Here is a 25,931-nt window from a genome sequence, read left to right on the forward strand (position 1 = left end):
CCCAGCTGCCAGCCACCGGGGAACAGTCTGGAGAGCCGGCTCTTCAGCCCGCGGACAGGAGCGGGCGCCCAGCTGCCAGCTACCGGGGAATAGTCTGACGAGCCGGCTCCTCGACCCGCGGACAGGAGCGGATGCTCAGCTGCCAGCTACCGGGGAATCGCCTGAAGAGCCGGCTCCTCGGCCCGCGGATAGCTGGCTACCTGGGGGCACAGGGGCCTGGGTCTATCAACAGGTTCCGGGAGAGGTCACACGCGGGGCAGCGGAGCTCAGAAACATGTCAAGTCTCAGGCAAGTCCAGGAGGTGAGGTGCACGAATAAAGTGAAGAATGACTCCAGGGAACACGATCGTTGCATGCAGACGCATTCCAAGGCTGGAATGCAGCCCTTGTCTCACCTGCAAGAACCGAAAAGACTTTACAGCGCATAGTACAGAAGACAACAGACTTATTTAGAAGCAGCATGACATAACCTTTAAGCAATTTGAAGGGTTCACACAGTTTACGCGAGACACGCTTTTGTTTGCTTTCCGTCTTTCAGAATTCAACCGAACTCCCTTCACGCTGATCTCCTAGCCTTACCAAAGCTCACGAAGTGAAGGGTGCCGTAGAATGTTGACAGCGGTGGATCATTCTTGGACCCTCAGAAGATTATCACAGGACTTCGACATCAATTGCCTGAAAGACAACAAACAGACCACTCTGATAACTGCCCAAGCCCATCACCAATCTGTTATTCGACAAAATTACAGGCAGCGAGCTGGATCTTCCCGGGAGGGTCGCACGCAGAAAGCGAAAGCATTACATCACCCAGGGTTACCACAATGACAGATCCCCGAGCGCTGTGTTTCAGCGTCTGTAAGGGCATCGATCACCGAGGTCGTGTCGGTCGTCACGCTGCCCTGAGGCGCCGCCGTGCCGCAGAGCGCCGCCGGGGCACGGACCGGGCCGCGAGGAGGCTTCGGTCGCGCCGCCGCCGCCGCAGCGCCAGACGACACGCCCCCGGCTGCCGCGCACGGAAGGTCACCCGCCGTTGCGCAAGCGTGCGAAGACGAACAGCACGAGCGTCACTGGGCGCGGCGGCGGCCAGGTCGTGACGCTCGGCGGCGGCCGGCGTCACAGTTCGTCACCGACTCACGGCGGTAAGGCACATGAACGGCGGGGTCAGGTTCAGGAGCGTGCCGTCCGATCGGCTGTGAACCAGGCCCAAGTCGAACGGCGGATCCGCCAAAATCAACGGACCGGCAGGCAGAAAATAGGAAGGCGCAAGCGTCCAATCAACTATTCTAAACGTTCAGCACGAATGATAGCAAAGAACTTTACCAAACTGTATATTTTCAAGAAATGCTGGTGCAATGATAGCCAGCTTATGACCTGAGCTACACCTATATAAGAACACCGGTCTCATGTACGGCTGGCTATGGCACCGCCGCCACAGGCTCATAAGCGGTGACGTCGGATGCCTTCCGAGACCGAACTGGTCACCTTACTTTGCAGTGAGTATTGAAAAGAAATCGGAAAGGGAGCATTTATTCCATATATTCATACTGTCAAACCGGGGCAGTGCTGAACATTCATATCCAAAAAGAAACCGAGGTTAGTGGAGCTAGATTCTCATCAGACAATTTCATGGAGCTTATGTTTTGGTCCCTAAAGGTTGGCAATTTACAAAGCCTATGCTGATGCAAAGCTCGTTGTCCCTGTAATCTGCAGCGTTAGATGCGTCCTGTTACGGGGAAACAAGACGACACAAAGGTGTATGATGTTTTTTATGAACAAATTCACAAATTTTTGCTTATGCTTCCAGATACCTACTGCTATCGTTTGTTGCTTCTATGGGATCGCAATTGCCTTATGAGATGCACTGCAAGCTCCTCACATCTTGGTGATCAACGGGAGGGCCAAAATTGGCGACGTGCTTGAACATCTTGCACGTGGTTGGATAACAGCCGTTTGCGTATTGTCACAACTTATGCTGGGGCTTAGCGATGTGCTTGAACATCTTGTATGTAGTTCGTATAGTTGCCGTTTGCGTGTTGTCACGACTCGTGTTGGGGCTTGTTGTGGATTTGCATAAATGGTTACTGCCCTGAAGTGAACACATCTTTTTCATTTTATAGAAACACTAAGGTTTCTGTTTATTCCCATATTTTGGGCTGAGATATGCATAAAAATAAAGGGTATATTAAAGTTCAAATGATTTCACAACCAGTACCAGCGTGCGTGACAACATCCCCTGGTAGAGGGAACATTTTCACACAAAACGTGGCACTCCGTGTGCCACAATGTTCAGGAAATTTGAGGATTATTGGGAAGACTTAATTTTTACTCAGTTATACGGGTGTCGACTCAAAAAAGGAAATAAAATGACCCAAAGCAAATAAAGTGACAGAACGACTTAGGAGAGAAATCTATCAAGGAGATGAGAGCATGGAAATTGATGTTCTTCTCGTAGCTATTTGCCTACCGCAGGGCTTCCTTCGCTGCAACGGACGGAAGCACTGGCGCTCTAAAGAGTGAGCTGCACTTCAACAGTGCTGCCGCCTCGTGTGACGCTTAATCAAAACCCAGTACACGGCCACGTAATAGATGGCGCTGCGGTCGGAGCCGCGTGCCTGGCGTTCTTCCGCCTGATATACATCGGTTCGACGGCCAGCATCAGCGGCTTGCGGGAGACTTGCGCCACTGAGGGCTCGGCTGAACTGACAAACACAAGCAGGTGGGTGACGCGCAGTTTACACTGTCAGACTGTATCTAAATTAACGGCGGCACAGCTGGTCCATTACGAAGTGACCTTGACGCGGTAAGTGAGCGATAATAACGCCGAGGCATTCGCATCCAGCAGCAGTGAACCGTTAGCCGAGGGTTGCTTGAACTGAATACCACTCAGGGAACATAGGAGACGGTATGGATGATAAGTACATACATGTTTTAAAGTACAAGAACCAGCCTAGTGGACGCGACTCCGCCGACGCGCTGATTGACTGATTAGACTGATTGACTGATTGACTGATTAGACTGACTGACACAATAACAAGCACGGCGAGAAGTGGCGCCCTTCGAGGTCGGTTGCATCTCTGAACGCGCTCTCGAAACGAAGCAAAGCTCATTGTTCTGGCCCTGGTCGCACATTCGTTCAAATCTCTCTCGAGATTGTCATGAGCGTCGTCACAAAAACTGACACGGGTAACATTGAAGACGTGTGAGCCATCATTAAAGCCGTGATACTTTTGGCTGTGGCAAGCGTTGCCCACGACCTGTGGGAAGCACCAAAACTTTGCATGAGATTATCAGGTTTAGTTTTTGTAATGGACGTTATCTGCCACCTCCCACCGCGTGAAAGCTTGCACTGGCGACCATGGAATTCACACACCTCGCGCGATGTTCTGAAGCAATGTATGTTTTCACTAACCTTCGGTTTGAGTGATTAGCAGAGGCCTCACCGCAAGCTGAGACAAGCGATCGTTAGCGTCTGGCGTTAAGTCACAACCAGCCGCCACAATACGGGTGTCATCCGTCACAAACGTCCAGACTGGGTGAGGTCAGCCGCGCTTGAAGTGTTACCAGGCGTTGATGCACTCCAGACACCGTGACTGGGAAATTCTGCCGCCACAAATACTGTTGGGAGCTGATTGTGTCAGACGCTGATATGCTGCCCATCACCCTGCGTCATGGGGTGGTACGTCCCATATTTTGAGATGTGCGTCTCTAGAACTCTGTGGTCGGCTTGCATGTGCTTGACATGATCACGAGAATGGTAGAATGCCCGGATGACTGGCAGATTCTCCAATTTGGGGACTCAGCGTCCACATCCGTCCTCGCGGGTGTCAGCATTGCTATGTTGTAACTGAAGAACTCAAAGAGTGCTGTATCTCGTACAGCATGATAACTTTTTCAGAACTGTTACAAAGTTTTTTTAAACATTTCAAGTAGCCTTATTTGTTTTGCAAAACAGTATGGGTCCCATGTTGAGGTCCAAGGACAGTTGCTCTGGTTTTCAAGTTCCCCTGGCTATAACAAAGTGTGTTCAATGACACACGCAAGTAATTGATAAATCAAAAACTAGTAACCCATAGCCGGCTGGTATAAAGAAGGATCCGAATTTGCTCGTGAACCAGCGATGCACACAGCGCTTGCAAAGTTTTGCTCGTGAGGCAGAGGTGACGGGAGCAAGTGTCTTTCCGCCTTTGGCCGGCGGGCGCGGATGACAGTGGGGAGGCCAGATAACCTGCATAACGCTCACATGTTGTGTTCGCGCCATCGTCATTGTCGGTGCGACCTACCTGGAACTTGCCGTGCCTTCTCTGCGAGCCACCTCGAGCGTGACCTGACCCGACCGGACCGACTTGAACAGGGTCACAGCCTCGCTGTGAAGGAGTCCCTGCATGCTCTCTCCGTTGAGAGTCAGCACTTCATCGCCTGCAGAGCACACAGAGTCAGCACTTCATCACCTGCAGAGCACACAGAGTCAGCACCTCATCACCTGCAGAGCACACAGAGTCAGCACTTCATCACCTGCAGAGCACACAGAGTCAGCACTTCATCACCTGCAGAGCACACAGAGTCAGCACCTCATCACCTGCAGAGCACACAGAGTCAGCACTTCATCACCTGCAGAGCACACGAGATGGTAAGGTGCTCGGGTTAAAAGAAAGGGAGAAACGCATGTTTGACAGAGAAGACTCAGGTAAGATCTTGTTTCAAGAAGCGCGGTAACGGTGCACCTCGCCCAGACGTTTACAAATGCTCCATGCCCACATTGTTTCCACATACAAGCGCTGTAAAGCAGCCACGCTGAAATGTGTTGTAAGCATTGCATTACGAAGTTACTTTAACATAATGACTCTGCTGAACCGATCCATCACCAGAGATAAACGGAAGTTAACAAAGGGAGCATAAGCTTAACGACGTGAGGTACCCCAGGAATGATAATACCGACGCCAAGGAGCGCCCTTTATGAGGAGCTAGTTATTTGTTCCCAGGTATCTGTGGCCTTTCAGAGAAGTGATATGATGCCAAGAGGAAATCGAGGTAATACGACGGTAACCAATTGAGAAGTAATCGGAAAACTTGCCGGATTAGTGCTTGCTCTGGTATAAGCCGGCTCTCAAAGTGTAACAATCTTTTTCAAGAGCTAATGTATGCAGGAGAGTAGACATGAAACTCACGGGATGCCGCCGGCAAGCCCAATATCCCTACGAACCACTCATTGAACCGAAACACCACAACAAACCAATACAGTAAGCTAGACTCACCTTCTATGAGTTTACCAGCTGCTTGACCATTCTGAAACACCGTCTTGACAAATATTCCTATGCTGCCTTTTGGAGAATCTCGTCCGCCCACGATGCTGAAGCCAAGGCTCTTCTTTCCAGCTCCTTTTTCAAAAGTCAGCGTCAGCAGGGAAGTGGCCAGCGACTTGGGCCGGCGCAGGGTTCCTAACCCGGATGACTTGGTGCCCGACTTCGGATCATGGCGCCTGCGCAGTAGCCCTCTCACTGGGGAGGACGGCTGAGCACTGGAGACACCGGAGAGCACCGACTCTGGCCGCTGGTGCTCCTCTGTTTCGGAGGCGTCACACAACTCGGAGCCAATTGCCGGGTAGTCGAGCGAGTCGTCCGGGTCATCGGCGTCGTCTCGTGCCGTCGCCGCTCCGCTGCTGTCCGGCACAGAGATGACCACCACGTGCTGGCCGGCCTGCTGCTGGCTCAGCCGGTCCGGGTTGAAGTCCCGGGCTATGACGATGTCCAGCTCGGGCGAAGGGTCGCGCAGGATGTCCAGCACCGTCTCGAGGGCACAGCCGCGCAGCCGGCGGCCGTTCACGTTCACTATCTCGTCGCCCACCTTGAAGCGCCCGTCCCTGAGAACAAATATAAAAAATGCATCGGGTGATACTCGGAAATAAAGCGCATGAATATATCGTTCCTTAAAAAGCGAACATAAGATCAAGTAGCCCAATGCGCACGTAACGTAATACTGTGGTTTTAGGAGCTTGTTCAACTCAGTGTGAGCTATATATTTGATGACCAAACGGATCGAGATCATGCAACAAACGTATGCTGAGATCTGCTGCTGCAAACAAGCGAGTAACCGAACGCATGTCTTTCTTTTTGTGTACGAACACCGCTCCTTGAAGCCGATCTCCCTCAAGCTTGTCAATCAACTTCCGTTGAGTACCTGTGCAACGCTCCACGGTTCTCCATCTCGGCGATGAAATAATCTCGGTCGGCGTTGATTGCAATGGAGATGCCAAGGGAGTCTGCTCTTGTCTTTCTAATCCTAAGCAGCTTGAACTGTTTGTTGCTGATATCAGACTGCGCTGGCGACAGTTTGGGCTGCCGGCTGCTATCAATCAACCTCTTGGTCGACAGCTTGTTCTGTTTGCCAGCAACTCCGTGAGGTTGAGGTGAAAGCCTGCTGTGCTTGCTTCCGAGGTCATGTTGCGCAGACAACAGTCTTCCCTCTCCGACGTCATCGCCAGGCTGCATGGACGACGCCTTACTCTGTTTGCCAGCGTCATGCGGCAGAGAAAGCCGGCTCCCCTGTCTGCTGCCGACGCCGTGTGGCAGCGACGACAGCTTGCTGCGACGGATGCCGAAGTCGTGCTTCAATGTGGTCAGCTTGTCTTGCCTGTGGCCAACGTCGGGCTGTGGCGATGCCACCTTGCCCCGCCTGGCTCCGGTCTCCTGCAGCCGAGACGGCGGCTTGTCCCGCCTGCGGTGGCCGTCGCTCGCTGACGTGGGGGTGGGCGAGCGACTGCTGCCGCTCCGCTCCTCGGCGCAGGCAGAGCGCGGTCCGCTGAGAGCCTGGCGCGGCTCCTCTCGCTCCCACGCTCTCCTCGGGGCCCGGGACACCGCCTGCCTCAGCGCGCCAACCGCAGCCCCGGCCGGGGGATCCGGAGTGGAACCTGAAGAGGAGTCGCTGACTGTCGCTCCCGCTCGGCGGCCGGTGTGCTGGCCGGCGTTGGCGTCCTTGTGAGGCGGACCGCGAACCTTGGTGTTATCCTGATTGTATGGACTGTGTCCTCGGCTGGCTTCAGCATACTGGGGGCTGCATCCTCTGTTGGAATCTTGGTTGTAGGGACTGTGGCCTCGCAGGTTGTCCGAATGAAAAGGATTGTGACTTCTGGCTGCATCGGATAAATGAGGAATGCGTCCCCGGCCTGCGTCTTGATGATGCACACTGTGTCTTCTCGTGGTTTCTGAGAAGTACGGACTGTGGCCCCTGTTGGTGTCTGTGTGATGAGGACTGCGGCCCCTGTTGGTGTCTGTGTGATGAGGACTGCGGCCCTTGGTGTCGTCCCTGTAGTGAGGACTGCGACCTCTGGCAGTCCCATGGTGGTATGGGCTGTGACCCCTGCGTAGTATGCCACCTTTCCGACCTCCCATGGTTTTACCAGCATTCGGCTCCAGACTCAGACATTCTCTGTCTGGAGAAGCTTCGTCAAACACGTTGGCATCCCACGGCAGAGAAGTCTGTGTCGACATTTCGTTCCCTTCCTTTGGAATGAGGGACGTTCGTTGTGGCTTCGTCGGCTGCTGTCGGTGCAGATCTTGCCTGCTTCTGGTGGCCTTCTGGTGATCTGTTTTGGTTGGATGTGGGAGATCACGTGCAGCCATTTCCTTCGTCGCCTTGGGCTGCCGGAGAATAGTATCATTGTTTTGAGAGGCAAAGGGTAGCTCAGAGGCGTCTGATTCGTCGCCTTCCGACCCATGGGTTACGCCGCCTCTCCCCAATCGAGGGAAGATGGCAGGTGGGCGGTACGGATCGCCAGCAGAAGCTGGATCACGTCGTTTAGCAGAGGCGGTGCCGACGAGCGGGCGGAGGCCGTTCCCAGAAGAGGAGCTTGTAGAACGCGGCTTCCATGCGCCAGCTGAACTGCCTCCGGCCGGGGAATCCTCCATAGGCCTCGCTCCATCACTGTCGTAGCCACTCTCGTTTGAGCAGCCGTGGCTTAGCGGGGGTTTCCAGGTACATTGAGATGGATCGTCGTCCTCGTGTGCGAGGGTCGCGGCAGTGGGACGATAGTTTTTCGTCTCAAGAGGCGTTTGGCGGGTCGTTTTAGCACTGGACCTGCTGTCATTATCTAACGAGTTCTTGCTTGTTTTGATCTTGTGGGCCTGAGGAAGACGGCTTAGAGTTTTCGAATCTTTTAGAACAGCCTCGTTGTTTTTTGGCCGTGGCTCCCTAACTGGTACCTTGCGCTTCCTTCTCACGTCGCCTTCACTTTCCTCAGGCAATGAAGGCAAACGCTGCTTGGTTGCTCTGGTCTCCTCGCGAACAACTTTGCTCCCGGTTGTGTTTCTGACTTCTGAGCAGCTCCCTGCACTGTCAAGTTGAGTTGCGGGACTCCAAACACTGAATTCTCCGAATGAGGCCGGTGACGAGCTCTCCAGGGAGTCCAACTGTGGCACGTGCAGCTGACTGGCCGAAGCGCTCCTGTACAGACTGACACTGCGCTTGACGGCACTGGCGGGCCTCGCGCCGGTGTGGGTCGCTCCCCTGGCTGTGCATAGGCCGGCCGTGGCACAGGTTGGTCGGTCTTCCGTGCGTCGCGGCGGGGCGCGCCCGGCGCCACCGCGCTCGACGGTGGCGCCTCTGTCGGCGGGCGTGGACAGCTCGTCGGAGTCCTCGGAGAGCACCCAGCGGCGGCGGCCGGCAGGGGGCGCGCTGATCTGCTCCGTGCTGAGCGAGCGTGTCAGCCGGGAGAGACGGTGACCCACGCGGCGACTCCATGTCGGCGGGTCTGAAAACGGGGGGGGGGGTGTCAGCCGGGAGAGACGGTGACCCACTCGGCGACTCCATGTCGGCGGGTCTGAAAACGGGGGGGGGGGGGGGGTGTCAGCCGGGAGAGACGGTGACCCACTCGGCGAGTCTATGTCGTCGGGTCTAGAAACGGGGTGTGTGTCAGAGCGGGTGCCAGTTGGGACGAGTTCTTTGGCGGCAAATTCGCCGATCAAATTATGCTCTAACAGAAATTAATGTCTTTTCAAAAGTGTTCGTACATATAAGGGTATCAGAAGGCACATATGCTGTATTATCGATATTCGTAATGCGATTTTCCTCGCACCTGGTATGTCCAGTGTCAACCGGGTGACAAGACTGAGCATATCGGACATGAACATTTCTGTAATAAGCTAGCTCATCTCCAACGTGCCAATGCGCACACCTTCATGCACACCTTTTCATTAAGCTTTACCTGAAGCGTACATGACTGGTCACCGGGCATGCACAACACTGCCATCTGACAAGCCCTTTGACATAATTATTCATCTAGCACGATTGTCATGCTCGGTACACGTTCATCGATTGTGGTCCATCAAACTATAAGCGGTCGGGTCCAAAGAAACCCACCTAAGCAAGCGAGGCGTGGGAAATCGAAACCATCTCGAAAAATTATAATGGTGTGAGGAAAAGCCATCGAATGAGTGCAGTTCTCCTCATATGTAAGGAAGGTATGGAAAGTGGGAATTTGTTCTGTTAGGCGAGATGCGTAACTTGATGATTGGTGTGTGTGTGACATTTTTTCCTTCATATCTTTGGTTTAGATATTGGTGGCCCATGGAATACAATCACGCATAGAATCATGAGTAAAACAGCTGTGCCATGGAAGTACAAGTGTACGTCAATATCAATACAAATGACTTTGGCACATATATTTTCATGAGTTGCCAGCAAGTCGTTTGTTCTGTAAAATTTGCTCATAGTTGCCTTCAAAAATGTTATGTTAACAGTCATCACCTCACCCCGCAATTACAACCGCAACAGCTGTAGCCTCACGCCTGCATCCAATCATGATCTGTTGTCAAGGTCGGTTCCATAACGAATGCGATCACGCTACGTGGGATGGCTTTGGTTTAATTAATTCACTCATGTCTGTAAATTAGACCTTCACTTCCTACTCACTTTGGAATCGCATCCATGGCACCTACGACGCTATAGGAATGAGGTTACTTGGTCAACAGAGCAAACGCATTGGCAGTGCGTCATGTGACGATCGGCACAGAAAAGCGGCGACTGCAACTTCCGGATAGGGAGCAGCTCACCACCGCAGACTGCAGCGGGGAACAAGAAGACATGCGAAGCCCCAGTTTGTATCCACCATGCTCCATATGAATTAATGTTGTGCACTCCGACACGTACAATTCTCCAACAATATATTATTATGTTGCTTAAATTACTTGCAGGTGCATTCCTATAAAATACAAAGCAGTCTAATCAAGCAAAAGGGAAGTGACAGTATAGTTCGCTTTCCACTTCTGTTCTTTGCTGAGAAGAGAAGGCCATTAATTCGCGAGCCCCTGGCGTCATTAGGACTGACATTTCAACGCACAGAGCTTCTGGTGTCTTGGAGCTCCAGCTGATTCCATCCTGTAATGACTTGTAGACTTAGCTACATGGCAGTCATCCGCCTCAACTATGCGAATGGATGATGTTCCCAATAAGTCTGGCTATCAATGTGTTTAATTGGCCGCCCAAAATCGCGATATTCATATGTTAAAATTTCTACAATTTATGACGCTGCAGAGAGACAAGCCATCTTCTAGGGTGCTCAACGGGCGGTTTCGTGTTCAAGCGGAGCACACTGGTGAGGAGAACGACTCGCATCCGAGCGCATTTTGTTCACGGGCTTGCTCGTGTTTTACGAGCGGCTCGGCTGGCTGTGCAAGCAGACCGGTTTCAGATGTCATGTCCAAGGCCAACAAAGCACTAGAGCGAAAAATTGAGTGAACAAGTAACTCACATCCATTTGGTGTTAAGACAAACAAACTAGTTTTAGAGATCACCTTTTCATTTCACCTGTTTATCAACTCTCAATATCGCCTGACATTCCTTTGTCCAATTGTGGCATCAGCAGCCGTATCAGACCGGTAGCCCTTCCCTCCCATCACCAGCGGTTCTCGGAAAGCATGCACTCCGGCTAAAGGCGGATCCAGCGTCAAATCTTGGAGGAACCAAGGTCAACAGTCAGCAGCAATTTCACAGAAGCCGAGCCCTAACACAAAAAGGAGTGTTCTTTAACCGTATTGGGGATACAGCACGCGCAACTGTTTTCGCTGGATCCGCCCCTGTGACGGATTCTTGCCCCGCCGGTGGGAGGCGGAATTTGCCGAGCGTCGGTCGACGGTTCGTCATGAGCTTTGATGGAATTGAGACCAATTTCACATTGAGGCACGTAGCTAAAGCCTAGGCTTACTGTCACTCAACAGGAAAAATGTGCAACATGTTGGCTAAAAGACATATCGGTAACGCTACGCATGTCTCACGAAAAAATGATCTTCCTTAACGAACCGCGATCCTCGTAAGGCTTGGTTTTCACGTAATCGCTGCACATGCGTAAGTTTCAAGGTTGAAGGAAAGGAGCGCAGTTTCCTTTTTCAAAACATTGAGATGCTGTTGATATGTTTTTTATGCGATTTAGTTACATCGCTACATGCATCTGGATTTGTAGGACCAGGCTGTTGCTCACGACATGCAAACAGCACCACTGAGCCGTAAGGTTCACAAGCCTAAAATACTGCGCTGCTGAAGCCTGGACTAGTATGAATGATTCCTTTTGACTTGTTGCACCTGTGTCTGCTAACTTTTACCCAAAACATCAAATGATTAGTCAATTAAAATTAGAATTTGTGTGCACTGTTATCCCTGGCGTGCGAATAAGTATGAAAATGAGTTAAGGCGCTGGTTATGCGAACAATAGGCATTCACTCACATATCACAGACATCAAGGACATTTCATAAATTTTGTGTTGATGTAGCTTCCTTGGAGCGCGTATAAAACATCAAGGAATTTACTTGAACACGCCAGCAAATCGTTAGACATATTCACATCTTACGCATTCTAAGAAATGCCTGTCTTCTACCGTGATTTAATACAAAGGTTGACTTTTAATAGATCGACGGCACGCACAGAACGCCTCCTCTCTCCTTATATCTAACTATATACTCATGGTTGATTCGGAGACCAGCCGGCAATAAACGTATGGACGAAAATCTACACCCGGTTGCCATCTTCGGATGCCCAATTAGCACCACCTGAGCCACATTTCCTCCGAGTTTGCACGTTAGCTGACAGGTCCAGGTGGCAATAAAAGGATTCTCTACTCGGGGGTACATGCTGGATTTACCCGTGCTGATTTTGCCCGTTGCGCGGCAGCCTACGTGATCGGCACGAACCTTTGCGCCGTTGGTCGCCCGCTGGAAGGCGGGCGGCGGTCGCCTTGGCGAAGGTGGGCGGGGCGGTAGCGTTGGCGAGCACACCCCCGTCCCGCTCGAGCGGCGCCAGGCTGACCAGCTGGGGGGCCGAGTCTGGGCCCCGCCGGCCGAACAGGCGCATCGCCGTCCCTGCAGGCAGCCAGCGCAGCGTCACCGGTGGACGATGGTCGAATGGCATAGCAGACGTTTGTGCCAGGAGAATGCGAGAGGAAGCCTTTAGACACGCATAGACGGCTGTGGAGCCTCATAGAATCATAGAATAGAATCCTCATATAATTTTGATCTTTTGTGCGGCAATGAACTGATTTCGAAAACAAAGACTTCTGTTTTCGGTGATGAAGAACTTCGGGCCTTATATGGGGCTTCAAAAGGGAGGGGCGTGAAGGTGCAGAATGCCATACAAGTAGAAAACCAGCGACGCCGGTGATGCTGGCCGCAGAGATGATGACACTTGCGAAAGATGAATGGTCCACCTAAGAGAGGAATTAAGGGGCCTGGGAAGGTGATGCAAGCTCACGGGCAAACAAAAATCATGAAATAGCGCTCCATAATTGGCCTGATTCTTGGTTCAGATTTGCATGTTGCAGACAACTTTTCTTGTTCTGCCAACTTGCTCTTGCTAATAAGATGTTTTAATTTTCCAAGTGCTGGTAAAATTACCGTGTAAGACTTTTTAAGGTGATTGCAGTAATAAAAAAGAAATGAGCAAACGGTTCTGGGCTAACGGACGAGAAAAAAACAGTCGTTTACTTTTCGGGGTTGAGCATATTTGGCCGCCCGCAAGCTTGCTGCTGATATCGCGTATTCAACTGTCTGTCAAGTGCAGTGTTGAAAACTGCAAGAGGGGTCACGAAAACGTGACATCATGGCTTGCTAGTGATTGCATACGCCCGTTATAAAAGGTCAGCTGTCTGTCCGGTGCTTGCCCGCATCGGACCCGCAAATTGGAGACACTCGGGCACCGACTCAGTCACGTGTGATCTTATCAACCAAGAGCAAACCAGGCCACTGCATCATTAGTATTGTGGTCGGTTTTTACCTCTACTGAAGTGCAGTTGTACAGCACATCAGGCACTGACAGACAGAACAACCTCATCCACAGGAAAGCCCTTCAGCGCTTAACTCACCTCACCTTAATTCTGCCGGTCATATACCAAATCACCCCTGTCAGCTGTGGAGTCTTGCAAGTTTAATCACGTCAAAGGATGCTATTTTTGTCATTGTTCACATTCCTCGCCCCCCCCCCCCCCCAAACTGTCACAGAAAAAGTAGCATGGCGTGCCCTGTCACCACGCCATTCCGCACAACCCCTCTCCTAAGCCGCCAAATGCCAGTAGAGAACTGTCGACATTAACATGTAATGACATAGCGGCATTGCCACTAAGAACGTTTTATAAGTTTCATGCATCTTTTCCGTGGCCCTTCATCTTCAGATATGCATTTCACATGACGGACCTTGAGACATGAACTGTCTTCACAGGAATGTCGCTGTGCCGTTGGGCTGGTGTCTTGTCTAACGCACTGCGGTGGGTACCAGCTAATTCAAAAATATGCTGAGCTCCTGGTGTCCCTGGGTTTATCGCCGCGAGTGTCCTCTTGTGAAATCAAGACCTATGTTACCATGTTCGTATTTTGAAACAGGCCTATTTGGCTTTATTCTCTCCAATATGATTTAAAACAATCTGAACGACAGTGGCAAAGAAAACGCCACCTCCTATCGCGACCATACATCTGCGTTATGGCATCATCGCACACTAAGAGCGGCCCCTCGCGGTTCTGTCGTGTCCGATCGGCCTACTGTCGGTTCCTCCACCTGTCGGTGGCGGAAGGGGAACACGGGGAGTGCGGCCGGCCGGCCGGGCAGCGGGGGCGGCGGCTGTCAGAGGCCACGGCTCCCTGACCCCAGCGCATCCGTCAGCAAGGTCGCGCGACTAATACGGACGGTGGGCGGAGGTGATGGGGCGTAAGCGGCAGCTAGCGCAGCTTTAAATGCCAAGCGACAGCCTTTCCTGGCGACCGCGAAGGATGGGATTCTATGAGCAATGGGCTCCAATCGAGAGCGCATCTTCTCTGAGGAACAAAGCCGAGGCGTCCCTGACTTTAACTGGTGCGGGGAGAAAACGCATGGCGTTAGGACCAAGGACGTTCGTCACTTTAGACGCCGATTACTATGCTGATCTCTGCGATTTACGTTCACCGGAGGTGAGCCCTCTGCCTGCCCGCTTTGGACGCAGCCGCGTGCTCCAGATGCGCCGCGTGGACCTCGTTCGCGTTTCAGGAGAAGCTCAATCAGTGCAGCGATCAGGCCGTCCGCCCGACCACCACAGACCGGCCGTCCCTGCTCAGCACGACACCCTGCGTCGGGCAAACGATGTGCTGACGCTCCGGCCGGCGGGAGTCGGCGGCGCGGGGGCGGACCACCGCCCGATGTCCTGCGGGGCTCGCGGCACCTCCCGGCGCGGCAATGCCGCACCGGGCGCCCCCTGCCGACAGGTGCGGCTCCCGGCGCGACCCATCGGCGGCCAGGGCCGGCCGATCTTTCCGGGACGGCACGGCGCGCGACTTTCCCCGGCTGTGTTTGGCGTGATGTGATCACGGCGGCGGGAGGCGGGAGCGCACGGAGCGGACCCCATGCCGGCAGCCGGCGCGCTGGACCCAGCGCATCGGCAGCAGGAAATCGCCGTGGTTTGGTCGCACGAGGTCGAACATTGTGGTGTACAGGATACTGCGAATCCACAGTGCTGATCGGCATGCAGACTGATGCCCTGCTCTAATCCCACCCGACTGGCGCTTGTGGGCTAGAGCGAGCACGTTTGCATGACGTGACCGGTTGGCGCCGGTTCGTGAACAGCTGATCAGCTCATCGGGAGCGGGACCGTGGGCTCGGGCGGCACCTCTTTTCGGTTTTGCTGCCATCCGCTGAGCCGGCATGCGTACTTTTAGGAGCAGTGTACAGGCAAATGAATTTGGGATTACTGGTGGGGTGGATGTCCGCGATAAGCATAGTGGAAGATTTAAGTAGATGTATCATTATGTAGCCTTTGCTCATGACACGTGTGCTCATAAGAAAGCGACAAATATCTGAGCAGCGGTCTAAACCATTACATGTACTTTTTTATTTTTGGTATCATGAGCAAAAATATTAAACCAGACCTTTAATTGATTTTAAATCACATTAAAACCTTGGTCGATGGTAGCGTCTCCTGCTACATGACAGTCACTGAGCGACATTACACCAAAAGGACTGAACAACACCTCTGGCCGCATTCATCCCAGGTGGCACTGCCAAAGAGTGTCATAAGCTGATAATGTCGTCGGTTGCCGCGACAATGTACACACGCCGTTGCCTGTGTACCGCCGGCCTTGGTCATGCGGTGCGTTCTGCTCCGCGTGTCGGACCGACTTCCGGCAGCATGCCGGGCATCACCTAGCAGTTCGGGCACCTAGCGGAACACTGAACAAAGGAAAGGACCACACTCAAGAAGGTCATGTGCCTCGCAACAAGTGACGGGGCCAATATATTTTACTACCCGTTTCTGCTGGCGGACAAATTAGCTAGAACATCTGGCCCGGGCTATGCTTACCACACTGGTTCCTGCAATGTGACGTGCGTTTGCAATCTAAGATCACTCTCCCTCGTATCCTGCTCTGTTGTTCTCTTTCTCTGTCTTTCCCGCTCATACGTCGTGACTTTGCTTTTCGCAATGCATCGACACTTATCGGTTATACCACGGCTTTTCATGCACTAAATCAATGTCCTAATGTCGACTCTGGACAGGAGCGTGACGTCGGTTGCGTCCCCTGGCGGCGTGGTGCGGCGCTCTGGCGGGCGTGGTCACCTCACGATCCCCCCCCCCCCCCCCAGCCGGCCCTGCCGCCGGCAGTCACGAGGGAGCCGACTGGTGCAAGGCCGGCGCTGGGGCCGACCCGCCGGGCCACAGCGCTCGCGTCATCATACACTCGCGGAAAACACCGGCCGGGACGGCATAAAACGCTGCAGCCAGCAGCAGCCAGCAGCACTTCGATGAACTGGTCGTGACATCGGCAAAATGATTTTCATGTCATCCAATCCCCTTAGCATAAGCCCTTCATCTCCATGTAATAACACACAATGCATCTCCTAGCTCATGCTTCTCATTTGTCTATAGAAAAGTGCAAAGCTGTTCGAGCAGCCAGTGTATTCCGCTTTGATGCATAGAACGACACCTCAACAAAAGAGTTCATTGAAATAACAGCCATCAGTTATCAGCCCCTTTCAACGTATGTGTGCATAGTCTGTACATCGTCATTCGGCAAGCCAGCCAAGAACACACGACGCTATGTTGTACGTTGACAGCATGCATAAGTGACTCATGCAATGACTAATGGGAAAACCATCAACACGGTGGTAATACGAGTACCGTCACAGCTGGTCAGGAAATCGAACTGACGCTGGCGGCCCAATAATACGTAGAGCAGCTGCAGTAACCGTGTTCGTGAATATCTGCCGGTGCCTTGATTTTGTGCATGCGGCAGGCCCGCTGACAGGTTTGGAACCCCCCCAGTCTGTGGTTTATTCCAGATTCATGGACGACACGCTCCCAGGAAGTCAGCCATTCTCACCCTCTCCATGTTGAACATCTAACTCCGTTCATCTAGATAAGTGTGCACGTCTTACTGCGGCTAAGATTCATGCGCACATGGAAACCATGTGTTGTTAGGGGCAGTGCCACACGCCCAAGCCGCTGCACGCGAAGACAAAGAGCGTATGCGGTATTTTTCGCATTGTTTCGCGCCTTGTGCCGCACTCGGTGTCGTCTTTATGCCCGCGTTATTTTGTTGCCACGCGTCGCACTCACGGGGTCGCTGTTCACACCGAGTCCCAACCTGGGCTGACACGTCTGTGGCTGGGTAAGATAAAGCCCAATACAATAGGACTAAGCCTCATCGCACAGTTCTAAGATGAAGCGGTCTTAGCACTCAATAACCGGTTTCTGTAAGATCGCAGTCGGTTCTATGTACATCTAGCGATGTTAAATGAGATTCGTTGTTGAAAGCGCGAGCATCTAAAAACCACAAACCGATAGCACACCTGGTCTGGGTAACTTTCACTTTTATCGGTTTTTCATTTAAGATGCAATCTTCTTGACATAAAACAGACAAGATCTCCAAATCTGCAGACATTGGTGTGTTAATGACCAAGCAACGTTGCAGGACTGTGAAAAAGTGACAAGACATTTCGAACACAGAGGCTGTAGTCGTCGATGAAGCTGGCATCGGCTTAGGCTGAACTTCCTTGCCCCGAGCTTCTTGAAAAGGACGTCTATTTGTCCTCGACTGCATGTAAACGTGACAAAGTGGGGAAACAGGGAATGACGCAGTCGGAAAGTAAGAGTCAATTTCACCACCGTCTTCCCGCGTATACAAAGCAGGACCGTTTCACAGCAGGGCACCACTCGCACAGTGAATCACCTGGCGCCCCGCCGCCGGTCCCGCGCGCCGGCCGGCAACCGTCATGTTCCCCTCGGCCGACTCTAGTCCGCCAGGAAGGTCAACAAACTGCGCCGCCGCCGCCCGGCGGGCCCGGCTTCATCCGCCGCTACGCGGGGCGTGCGGCGCAGGTCGGGCCGCGTCGGGCGGTCTCTTGGCTCGCCGGGCCGTCCATCGCGTCAGGTCGGCGCCGCCCGCCCGGCCCGCCCAAGGTTAATCCCCTGCCGAGCGGCACGAAACGCTGTCAGCACGGCGCTGGACCGTCCGCTGAGCCGCGTCCTGATCCCGCGCCGGCCAAGTTCACGCGCACGCCGTCTGCGCCGATCGTGCCGCGATCCTCTCCGTGCAGACAGATGGGTGGTTCGTCAGGCTGGGCCTGACGGGTCGAGTGCAGATGGGTGGCGCCCCAGCATCGCGTCCCGGCACCGTTATACACCGCCTCGGGTCTTGGCCTGGCAGGGAGCCAGCCCGCATTTTGTCGTGTTCGCTTCCGCGGGCCCGGCAGCAAGGCTGCGGGTGGCCGCCACGTGTGGGTCGACCCGTCACGTGCCTTTGTCCCGCCGCATCCCGCGTCACGCCCAGCGTCCACCAACGACCCGGACAACAACACGGGCTGCGACCCGACACTGGCGCATGGCACGCGCTCTTTTACCCGCACAAGGACACCGGACGGCGCCACAATGGAGTGAAAGTGTTTCAGTTCTCAACAGAGATGAGCGATGACTGCCTACGAGAATGGAGCCAATTTTACGTTGGGTCGTCGGGTCGCAGGCTTTGCAAGCGCATTTGGCTCGCACAAATCCGGCGGCCTGCGCGAAATTAGTTGACATAATTTCCTAGGCGTGATGAAATTGTTAATGTGCTGTATATGGGTCGTGTAAGGCACCCGCTTGGTACAGCATAACGGAAGTTCATCCGCTTAACAAAGCCAAAGCTTCATAAAATGTGCCGAAAATAGGCAAATGACATGCTTTTAAAGATCGTGTAGTTTGTATGTGCTGTCAATCTCTTGCACAATTTTTGTTTGCTTTGGCTCCGCATCGCAGGACCCAAATCTAGAACTGAGAGGAGCAGCGGGGCGGGGCCCTCCGAAGAGACAAAGATGCACCAGAAAACACTGGAGCGTGCAGTGTTACTTTCTGCTCACTTTTCAAACCTCCACTGACATTTCTGACCAAGTGATGGCCAACATTCAGCAACCGCAGTGCTGGCTGTGGTAGCCGGTCGATCTGCCAGTTGCAATGACAGTGTGCCAGCTTTTTCGGCGTCAGCTGTCACCGTGTGTGATAGTAACCGCCAGCTTCAGCCACAACCCTACTTACTCACTCACTGAAAGTTAAACCGCCCAACACGGTCGGTCACATTGCCCAATTAAAGTCACGTCCCACACGCGCATTTTCAGACTCTCTGATTGGCTGCCTGCGTGACGTCAGCTGTCCAGTTCATCGGCTGATTGGGCGCAGTTGACGCCGGCGTTTCGCTGCCGTCAGATGTCGATCACGTCCGTGGGATGAATATACATGAACCCGCTCAGAGCTTCGGTGAGGTCACATCCTGTGCCGCGGCTGAGGGCTCAAGGGCACAGCCTCATCCGGCTCCTCCCTGTCCTCGGCTCCGTGTTGTTGGGAGCAGGAGGGCGCGTGAGCGCGGCGCCCCCGCCAATCAACACTCGGGTCACCGAACACCACTGGGAATCGCTGGGAACGACTGATAATGGCAGGCGGACGGGGACAGTGCGGTTCAGAGATACTGCAATAGACTTGGCGCTGCTGAAGATCCTTTACATTGTCACGGTCGTAACACGGGAATATTATACGGTTGTTTGGGGTCAGATTACCAGGCACAACGCGTGAGCAGTCGCCAGTCGTGGCAAGTAGCTCTTCTGCACATGGTACGCCCCCTGATTGAGATGTATGAGCGTTTGAGCGCATTCCAATCTTATAAACAATAATTGCAAGCACGGTTTACAAGGAAATGATGGCGACGTGGTTGAGCAATTTCGTTGGGAGCCCCTCTTCAGTGAAGCATCTAATGCACAGAACGGACCCAACAGGATGTCAAAACCAGTGTAATTTGTCTGAAGTGCCACATCATCAAGCCGACTTAGGCAACAAAGAGAAAAGCTCTAGATCATAAAGACGGCCTAATTTCGGCGATCGACCGTCGCAGAGTTCACTGCGTGCACACCCGGACTTCTGGAGGATCGCCTGGTATACACTGCCTACACCGACCGGCAAACAAAGCCGGACTTCACGCACCTTGCGGTCACCGCGGAAGCGGCCGCTGAGAGACAGCCCCTGAGTCGGCTCTTCGGCTGTTGATCTGCGGCCCCACCGCGGAGGCGACCGCTGGGAGGCAGCCCCCGAGCCGGCTTTTCGGGTGTTGATCTGCGGCCCCACCGCGGAGGCAGCCGCTGAGAGGCAGCCCCGAGCCGGCTTTTCGGGTGTTGATATGCGGCCCCGCCAGCCGAGCAGCGGACTATGGCGACCATGCCGCCGACTCTCGGCCCGCGCAATTACCGTAGTCGGGCCTCTGGCTTTGGACGTCATCCGCGAGGCAGTGGGCTATGGCGACCATTCGGGCCTCTGGCTTTTGACGTCATCCGCGAGGCAGCGGGCTATGGCGACCATTCGGGCCTCTGGCTTTGGACGTCATCCGCGAGGCAGCGGTCCTTACGTGCTCCGATATTGCTCGAATGCAGCACAACCAGCAGCATGCCGAGACGAGCAACTAATTCGCTTGAACCGGGAGTTGCGCCGACCAGCGGCGTGGTTTGTGGAACACCTTGAACTTTGAATGCACCCATCAGCAACGGCAGAACAATCAGTTCCCAGCCAAAACCCACGCTGAGAGGGTCTTGATGACATTGCACTGTTCAGCGCCGTCCAGGCACGTTAAAACTTTCGCAACCATCCCCATTCCCAAGCGACACTCGGCGGGGTGGCTCTCGCGCACACGTGCCCCAGATTGCCGGCCGGCTCTGTAGCTGAGCCTGAGAGCCGGCTGTGGGAGTCTTCACATAACCGAGGTCAAACGGGTAATGGCCCCCGAATCGGCGCCGCCGCCTCGGAGCTTCGAGCCAGTCCATGCAGCCGGCCTCTTGCTCCCTTCCTCCCTTCCTCCCTCCCTCCGTTTTTCTCTTCCTTCATCTCTCCCTCTCTCTCTCTCTCTCTCTCTCTCTCTCTCTCTCTCTCTCTCTCTCTCTCTCTCTCTCTCTCTCTCTCTCTCTCTCTCTCTCTCTCTCTCTCTCTCTCTCTCTCTCTCTCTCTCTCTCTCTCTCTCTCTCTCTCTCTCCCTCTCTCTCTCTCTCTCTCTCTCTCTCTCTCTCTCTCTCTCTCTCTCTCTCTCTCTCTCTCTCTCTCTCTCTCTCTCTCTCTCTCTCTCTCTCTCTCTTTATATTTATCACTCCCTATCTCTCTCTATTTCTCGCTCGCTGTCTCTCTCTGCGAACTCCCTATATGCCTTTTCTATACACGGATGTCTTTGTCCAGGGGTACATCTGATTTTTTCACTGATGCATGGGTTTTTCAGTGTGGCCATTAGGTAGGAAATAGGAAATAGGAAATAGGTTCGCTCGTTCACTTTTCAGCACGCGAGCAAAATGTTCTCCAGCATGCCGGAAGCTATAATCTAGCTGTAACAACGCTTCGGGCTTCAGCAATAGTTTCCCTGACTCCGAGTGTCATGCATACGATTTTCCTGCAGAGATAGACGTCGGGGTGTTGTAGTTCGGCGAGAGGGCGGCGCTCGCATAAGCCCCAGTTGAGTAAAACGTGGGAATATCCTTCCCTCAGCAGTGTCAGCTGTGCAACCAGCATATTCCAGACAACTCTGTAATGAGCGTCATGACCATGCACAAAGCAATTAGCACTCTAACACAAGCAGCCTTCATCTGTCTTATCACATTTGCAAGTTGATATGTGGTGGCTAATGACCGCCGCTGTGCAGACCTTTTTGCCTCCGTCACGTTGGATGAATCGCAGGAACGCTGGCAAACATTACCAGGGTATCAAAATATTTGCAAGCCATTTTTGCGGAGCCCAATTAATTGGCAGATTTCTACCGGGATGGAGCGAGCTGACGTGGGCTTCCGATTTCACGAGCGCACACCTGCCGTTGTTAAGTCCCGTCTGCGTCCTCCTGGCCGAGTTAAGGCCGCATGACTCCGACGGCGCTCGTCCTGTCTCTCCGCCGCGGTTCGCGTGACAAGCGTGCCCTGAACGCTGACCTGAACTCCCTTGACCTGACCTGATCCACCCCTGCCCGACCCGGAGCCCAGGTGTGAGGTTCGAGCCGGTCACTCCCAGCGTGACAGTGAGCGTGCGAGTGTCGACTCTCTCCCCGGTCCGGTCCGCTGACCAGCCGGCCGGCCGTGTCAACACTCCGGCTCCCCGGCCGTGAAGGTCGGCGGTCAACCCGGCCGGAGGTGCGCCGCCGCCGCCGCCGCCGCCGCCGCCGCCGCCGCCGCCACCGCCGCCGCCAGCGTGCGCCCGGGTGTTTGTACGCGACGTCTCGACGGAGTGAGGTCCCGCACTCGCAGGTGACGGCCGTGGCTGCCGCAGCGGGCGCGCTCTCAAGACGAGGACGCCGCCTGCGGCTTCCTGAGGCTTCTTAAAGCCGATACGCAACTCTGGAAATCTGTGCTGTGAAGAGCACGCAATGTTTCCTGAATCCGACACACTACTGAGGTGTATTTCTGCAAGACCAAAGTGATAAAAAATCCTTGGAAAATGTAGCTATTTTCCTGCTCTATTGATCCACGTCACCTCTTTGTATGAAGCTGCGCTCCGTATTGCACCTGATGACGTGGTGCTTCAAACAATCCAGGCGTCCGCTAGAGCAGCCGGAACGGGTGAGGTCCCTCGCCCACCCGTCGGCGGACCCGCCTTCACACCCTGGTGAAAACTTGGCCGGGACAGGCAAGGTCAAACACTCACCTGTCGGTGGACCCATCTTCGCAGCTCAGCGGAGACGGGGCGGGACAGGTCAGGTCAAGGAACAACCCGACGGACGAGCGGTCTCTATACCCCAGCAGAGACAGGGGCGGGACAGGTTATGTCAAACGCGCATTCGTCACGATCCAGCTCACTGTCACGCCCCATCGGGGAAGAGGCCGTGACGCGTTACCCAAAGCTGCCAGCGCTTTCGTCCCAGCAATGCGAAACGGGAAGCTCCCGCCACCCAACTTAGACCGGGAAGGTCCGCGGTCTGAAACGCTCTCTCTCCCTCCCTCTCTCTCCCTCTCTCCCCCCTCTCTCTCTCCCTCTCTCTCACTCTCTCCCCCTCTCTCTCTGACACCGGTGGCGCGGTTCGTCGGTATGACTAATTGCGTAGGCTGAGTGATACCGCATATCAGGAAAACTGGTCGGTCTGACACAAAATTGACAGGTCGGTCGACTGACACAAGGCGGCGTTCAGGACGGCCGTGCCCCCGCGCTCTGTCTCACCGTTGGAGCTGCTGCCCCCCCCCCCCCCCTCCGCAGCACCAGCTCATCTCTAGAGCGAAGTTCACCTTTTATAGCCCCGTCCGGCTCACATAGCAACTCAGCCGTCTTAGCCCATTAGCTCAGGGGCCTACAGTCCTTCCCTCTTTCTCCGCCATCGTCCCTCGGTCGGAGCGCAGCGTACCTACTCTCCCGTGACGCACAATCGCTCGTACCGGAGAGTCATGACCCCCGCCCGATGATCGGTTCCGCGTACACGGTCGGCGGGTCTCGAGGCACGGTCGGAGGCTGACCTCTGCCGGCCGGGCTGGGCCGCTCACGCCGGCACCACGGGCCGAGCCCGCACCTCCGAGATGCTTTCGGCGCAAAACTGGCTTCGAGTGACGGCCGGCGGCGGATTTAGCCGCGAGTCGATCACGACTGGAGGAGCGGCCCGGATTTAATCCAGCTGGCCTATCCCGGCGATGCCTTTATATGGCTGAGGACTTTTTGACGGCTGGTACTCGGAAGTCCCTCAAGTGCTCCTCGGGTCAGCCGCTGTGAAGCACGCGAAGCAATAGGGGAAAGCCGGCGGTCGGGGCGACAGAGCTCGGTCCTGTTTTCCTGCACGGTTCACCTGACGCCCGCCTCGACGGGCGATGTTCCTGCCAATCTCAGCCCGATCGCCGGAGCCCTGACAGCTGTCGGTCACGCCGGCCGTGTCCCCCAGTGACGTCACTCGGGCGCCGGCGGGGCGCGCGGGCGTCCTGCCGGTCGCGGAGGCCGCCGATGACCGTCACCGGGGCAGGTCGGCCGTTTTCCCCGTCACGACAGGCCGGCCGGCGGCCCGACATCAGAGGCGGCGCCGGCCGCGCTCGCGCGCCGCTCACCCGCGCTCGCAGCGGCGGAAGTGAGCGTCAAGTGACGTCACGGCGTCAGCCCTGACCGCCGACGTCCGGCACGTGCAACAAAGGTGTTTGGCACCAGGCTCCGACGTCTTATCTCAAACAGGGCCCGGCAGTGCCTGCCACCTCCAGCCGAGTTTGGCGCGGGCACGAGGTGAGCCGGGGTGCATAGCTGAGCGGATCAGCAGGCCGTCGCCGCTGCACTTTCACGCGGGGCCTGCCGACTAGCACGGTATTGATGCGTGGTGCAGACATGAGCAGATCCTTTTTGCAAATTCTTGCTAGGCTTCGCATGCCATAGGAGCTGCTAATTTGTGGAAAACCCGCTGGTAAGTCCATCAGGCGCAGTTGCACCATGCGTCAACGGAGCATGTTTCGCAAATTTCATACTGATCTCGCGGGTCAATTTCAATACAGGCTTGCCCAATGCTCGGCGCAGAAGTTACAGATATACCGCACACAGGAGTAGCGCATAGGCTGGCTGTGACTGTGACTGAGTTTGACGGTGTGGCTCTGTTTATACACATGACCCGGGACGTATGACAGTACACAACCATGGACGGCTCCTGTGTGACTACAGGCTAGCCAGAGTGTGCGTCAGCAGTATCGAAGCCATAGCGACCTCAAAGTCCGTGGCATTGTCCAGTTACCAGCAGATTGATAGACAGACGGTAAGATGATAGCCATTGCTTGTTAATCGACCTGCGTGCGGATACCTTCATTGGTGTGCATCATGTGCGAGCAAACATTTTCTGGAAAACAATATTGCTGTCTCGAGATCATGCACCTAGTGGTGCAGAATGTGGCTTTTGTATGCAAAAGTGTACTCTCAGCTGTCACATATTATGACACATGACAAACTTTCCCACATGCGCATGCACCATTCCCAAATCTCAACACCTCCACAATCCCTCGATCCAACACACCCTCACAAGTCCCTCGACCACGCTCGCCTCGTCGGGCGGCGCTCACCTGATCAGTGACCTTCCCAGGTGTTGGGGTGGTCGCTGGCGGGGTCAGCCGGGTCGGCCAGGCGGGGGCGGCCGGCGCCCGGGCCCGTGACTGACGCGCGTCCGCGCCGCGCCCGCTGCCAGCGGCTGCCGGCGCTGCCTGCCGCCGAACGGGGCCACCGCCGACCGATCACTGCACGCCACTGCAGGCCGACCGGTCCGGCCGGCCGGCGGCCGCCGCACGGCACGGACCGGGCAGCGGGGGCTGGACACTGCAGGGCGGTCAGGGCAGCCGGCCGCCACACAGCACGGACCGGGCAGCGGGGGCTGGACACTGCAGGGCGGTCAGGGCAGCCGGCCGCCACAAGGCGCGGACCGGACAACAGGAGCTGGACACTACAGGGCGGTCAGAACAGCCGGCGGCCACACGGCACGGACCGGGCAGCAGGGGCTGGACACTACAGACCAGTCAGGGCATCCAGCTGACAGGCTCCATAGGCTGGTCAGACCGTAAGGGGGACTGGTTACTTCAGACCGGGAAGACCGGCCGGCCGTCGCGCGGCACAGACCGGGCAGAGTAGTCGGGACACTAAGAACCGGAAAGGTGTTCTCTGCACTACAGTCCAGAGACGGAAGCAGGACACTGGATGAGTCAAGACAGACTGTGAGCTTTCTGCAGGCCGGTCAAGAATATCATGATTTTGCTTATCGGCCCATGTGACTGCTTTGATCATTACTGGCGCATCTTATGCAGCCTGTAGACAACGGGCACTGAAATATTAATGGAATCTGTGGGGTTTCAAACTAGAGTTCGGAAGCGAAGACCATTCCACCGTTATGCCATTTGTGACGCAAATCAAAGCCAGAGGGCCGACACTATACGACCATCCCGCTGACTCCATGAGCTGGTAGCGTCGCCACGTCATCAATGGAGCAGAGCCAGTGGCAGTTATTCGTGACAGGAATAAAACC

At 54.8% G+C, this 25,931-nt stretch overlaps 1 protein-coding gene across 1 annotated transcript; it reads right to left on the reverse strand.

Moving 5' to 3' along the window:
• LOC119099734 (serine/arginine repetitive matrix protein 2) lies at nt 1-25,084 on the reverse strand. Its single transcript, XM_037222797.1, has 7 exons — nt 24,982-25,084; nt 12,174-12,341; nt 6,174-8,742; nt 5,252-5,856; nt 4,280-4,415; nt 579-674; nt 1-200 (listed from the first exon to the last, which is right to left on the reverse strand). The coding sequence occupies exons 2-6, from the start codon at nt 12,331-12,333 to the stop codon at nt 626-628; spliced, it is 3,519 nt and encodes a 1,172-aa protein (XP_037078692.1). The 5' UTR covers nt 12,334-12,341; nt 24,982-25,084; the 3' UTR covers nt 1-200; nt 579-625.
• Between the last annotated feature and the right edge of the window lie 847 nt (nt 25,085-25,931).

Source organism: Pollicipes pollicipes, unplaced genomic scaffold, assembly GCF_011947565.3.
Source record: "Pollicipes pollicipes isolate AB1234 unplaced genomic scaffold, Ppol_2.1 Scaffold_4881;HRSCAF=5763_pilon_pilon_pilon, whole genome shotgun sequence".
In the NCBI taxonomy this organism is placed as follows: domain Eukaryota; kingdom Metazoa; phylum Arthropoda; class Thecostraca; order Pollicipedomorpha; family Pollicipedidae; genus Pollicipes; species Pollicipes pollicipes.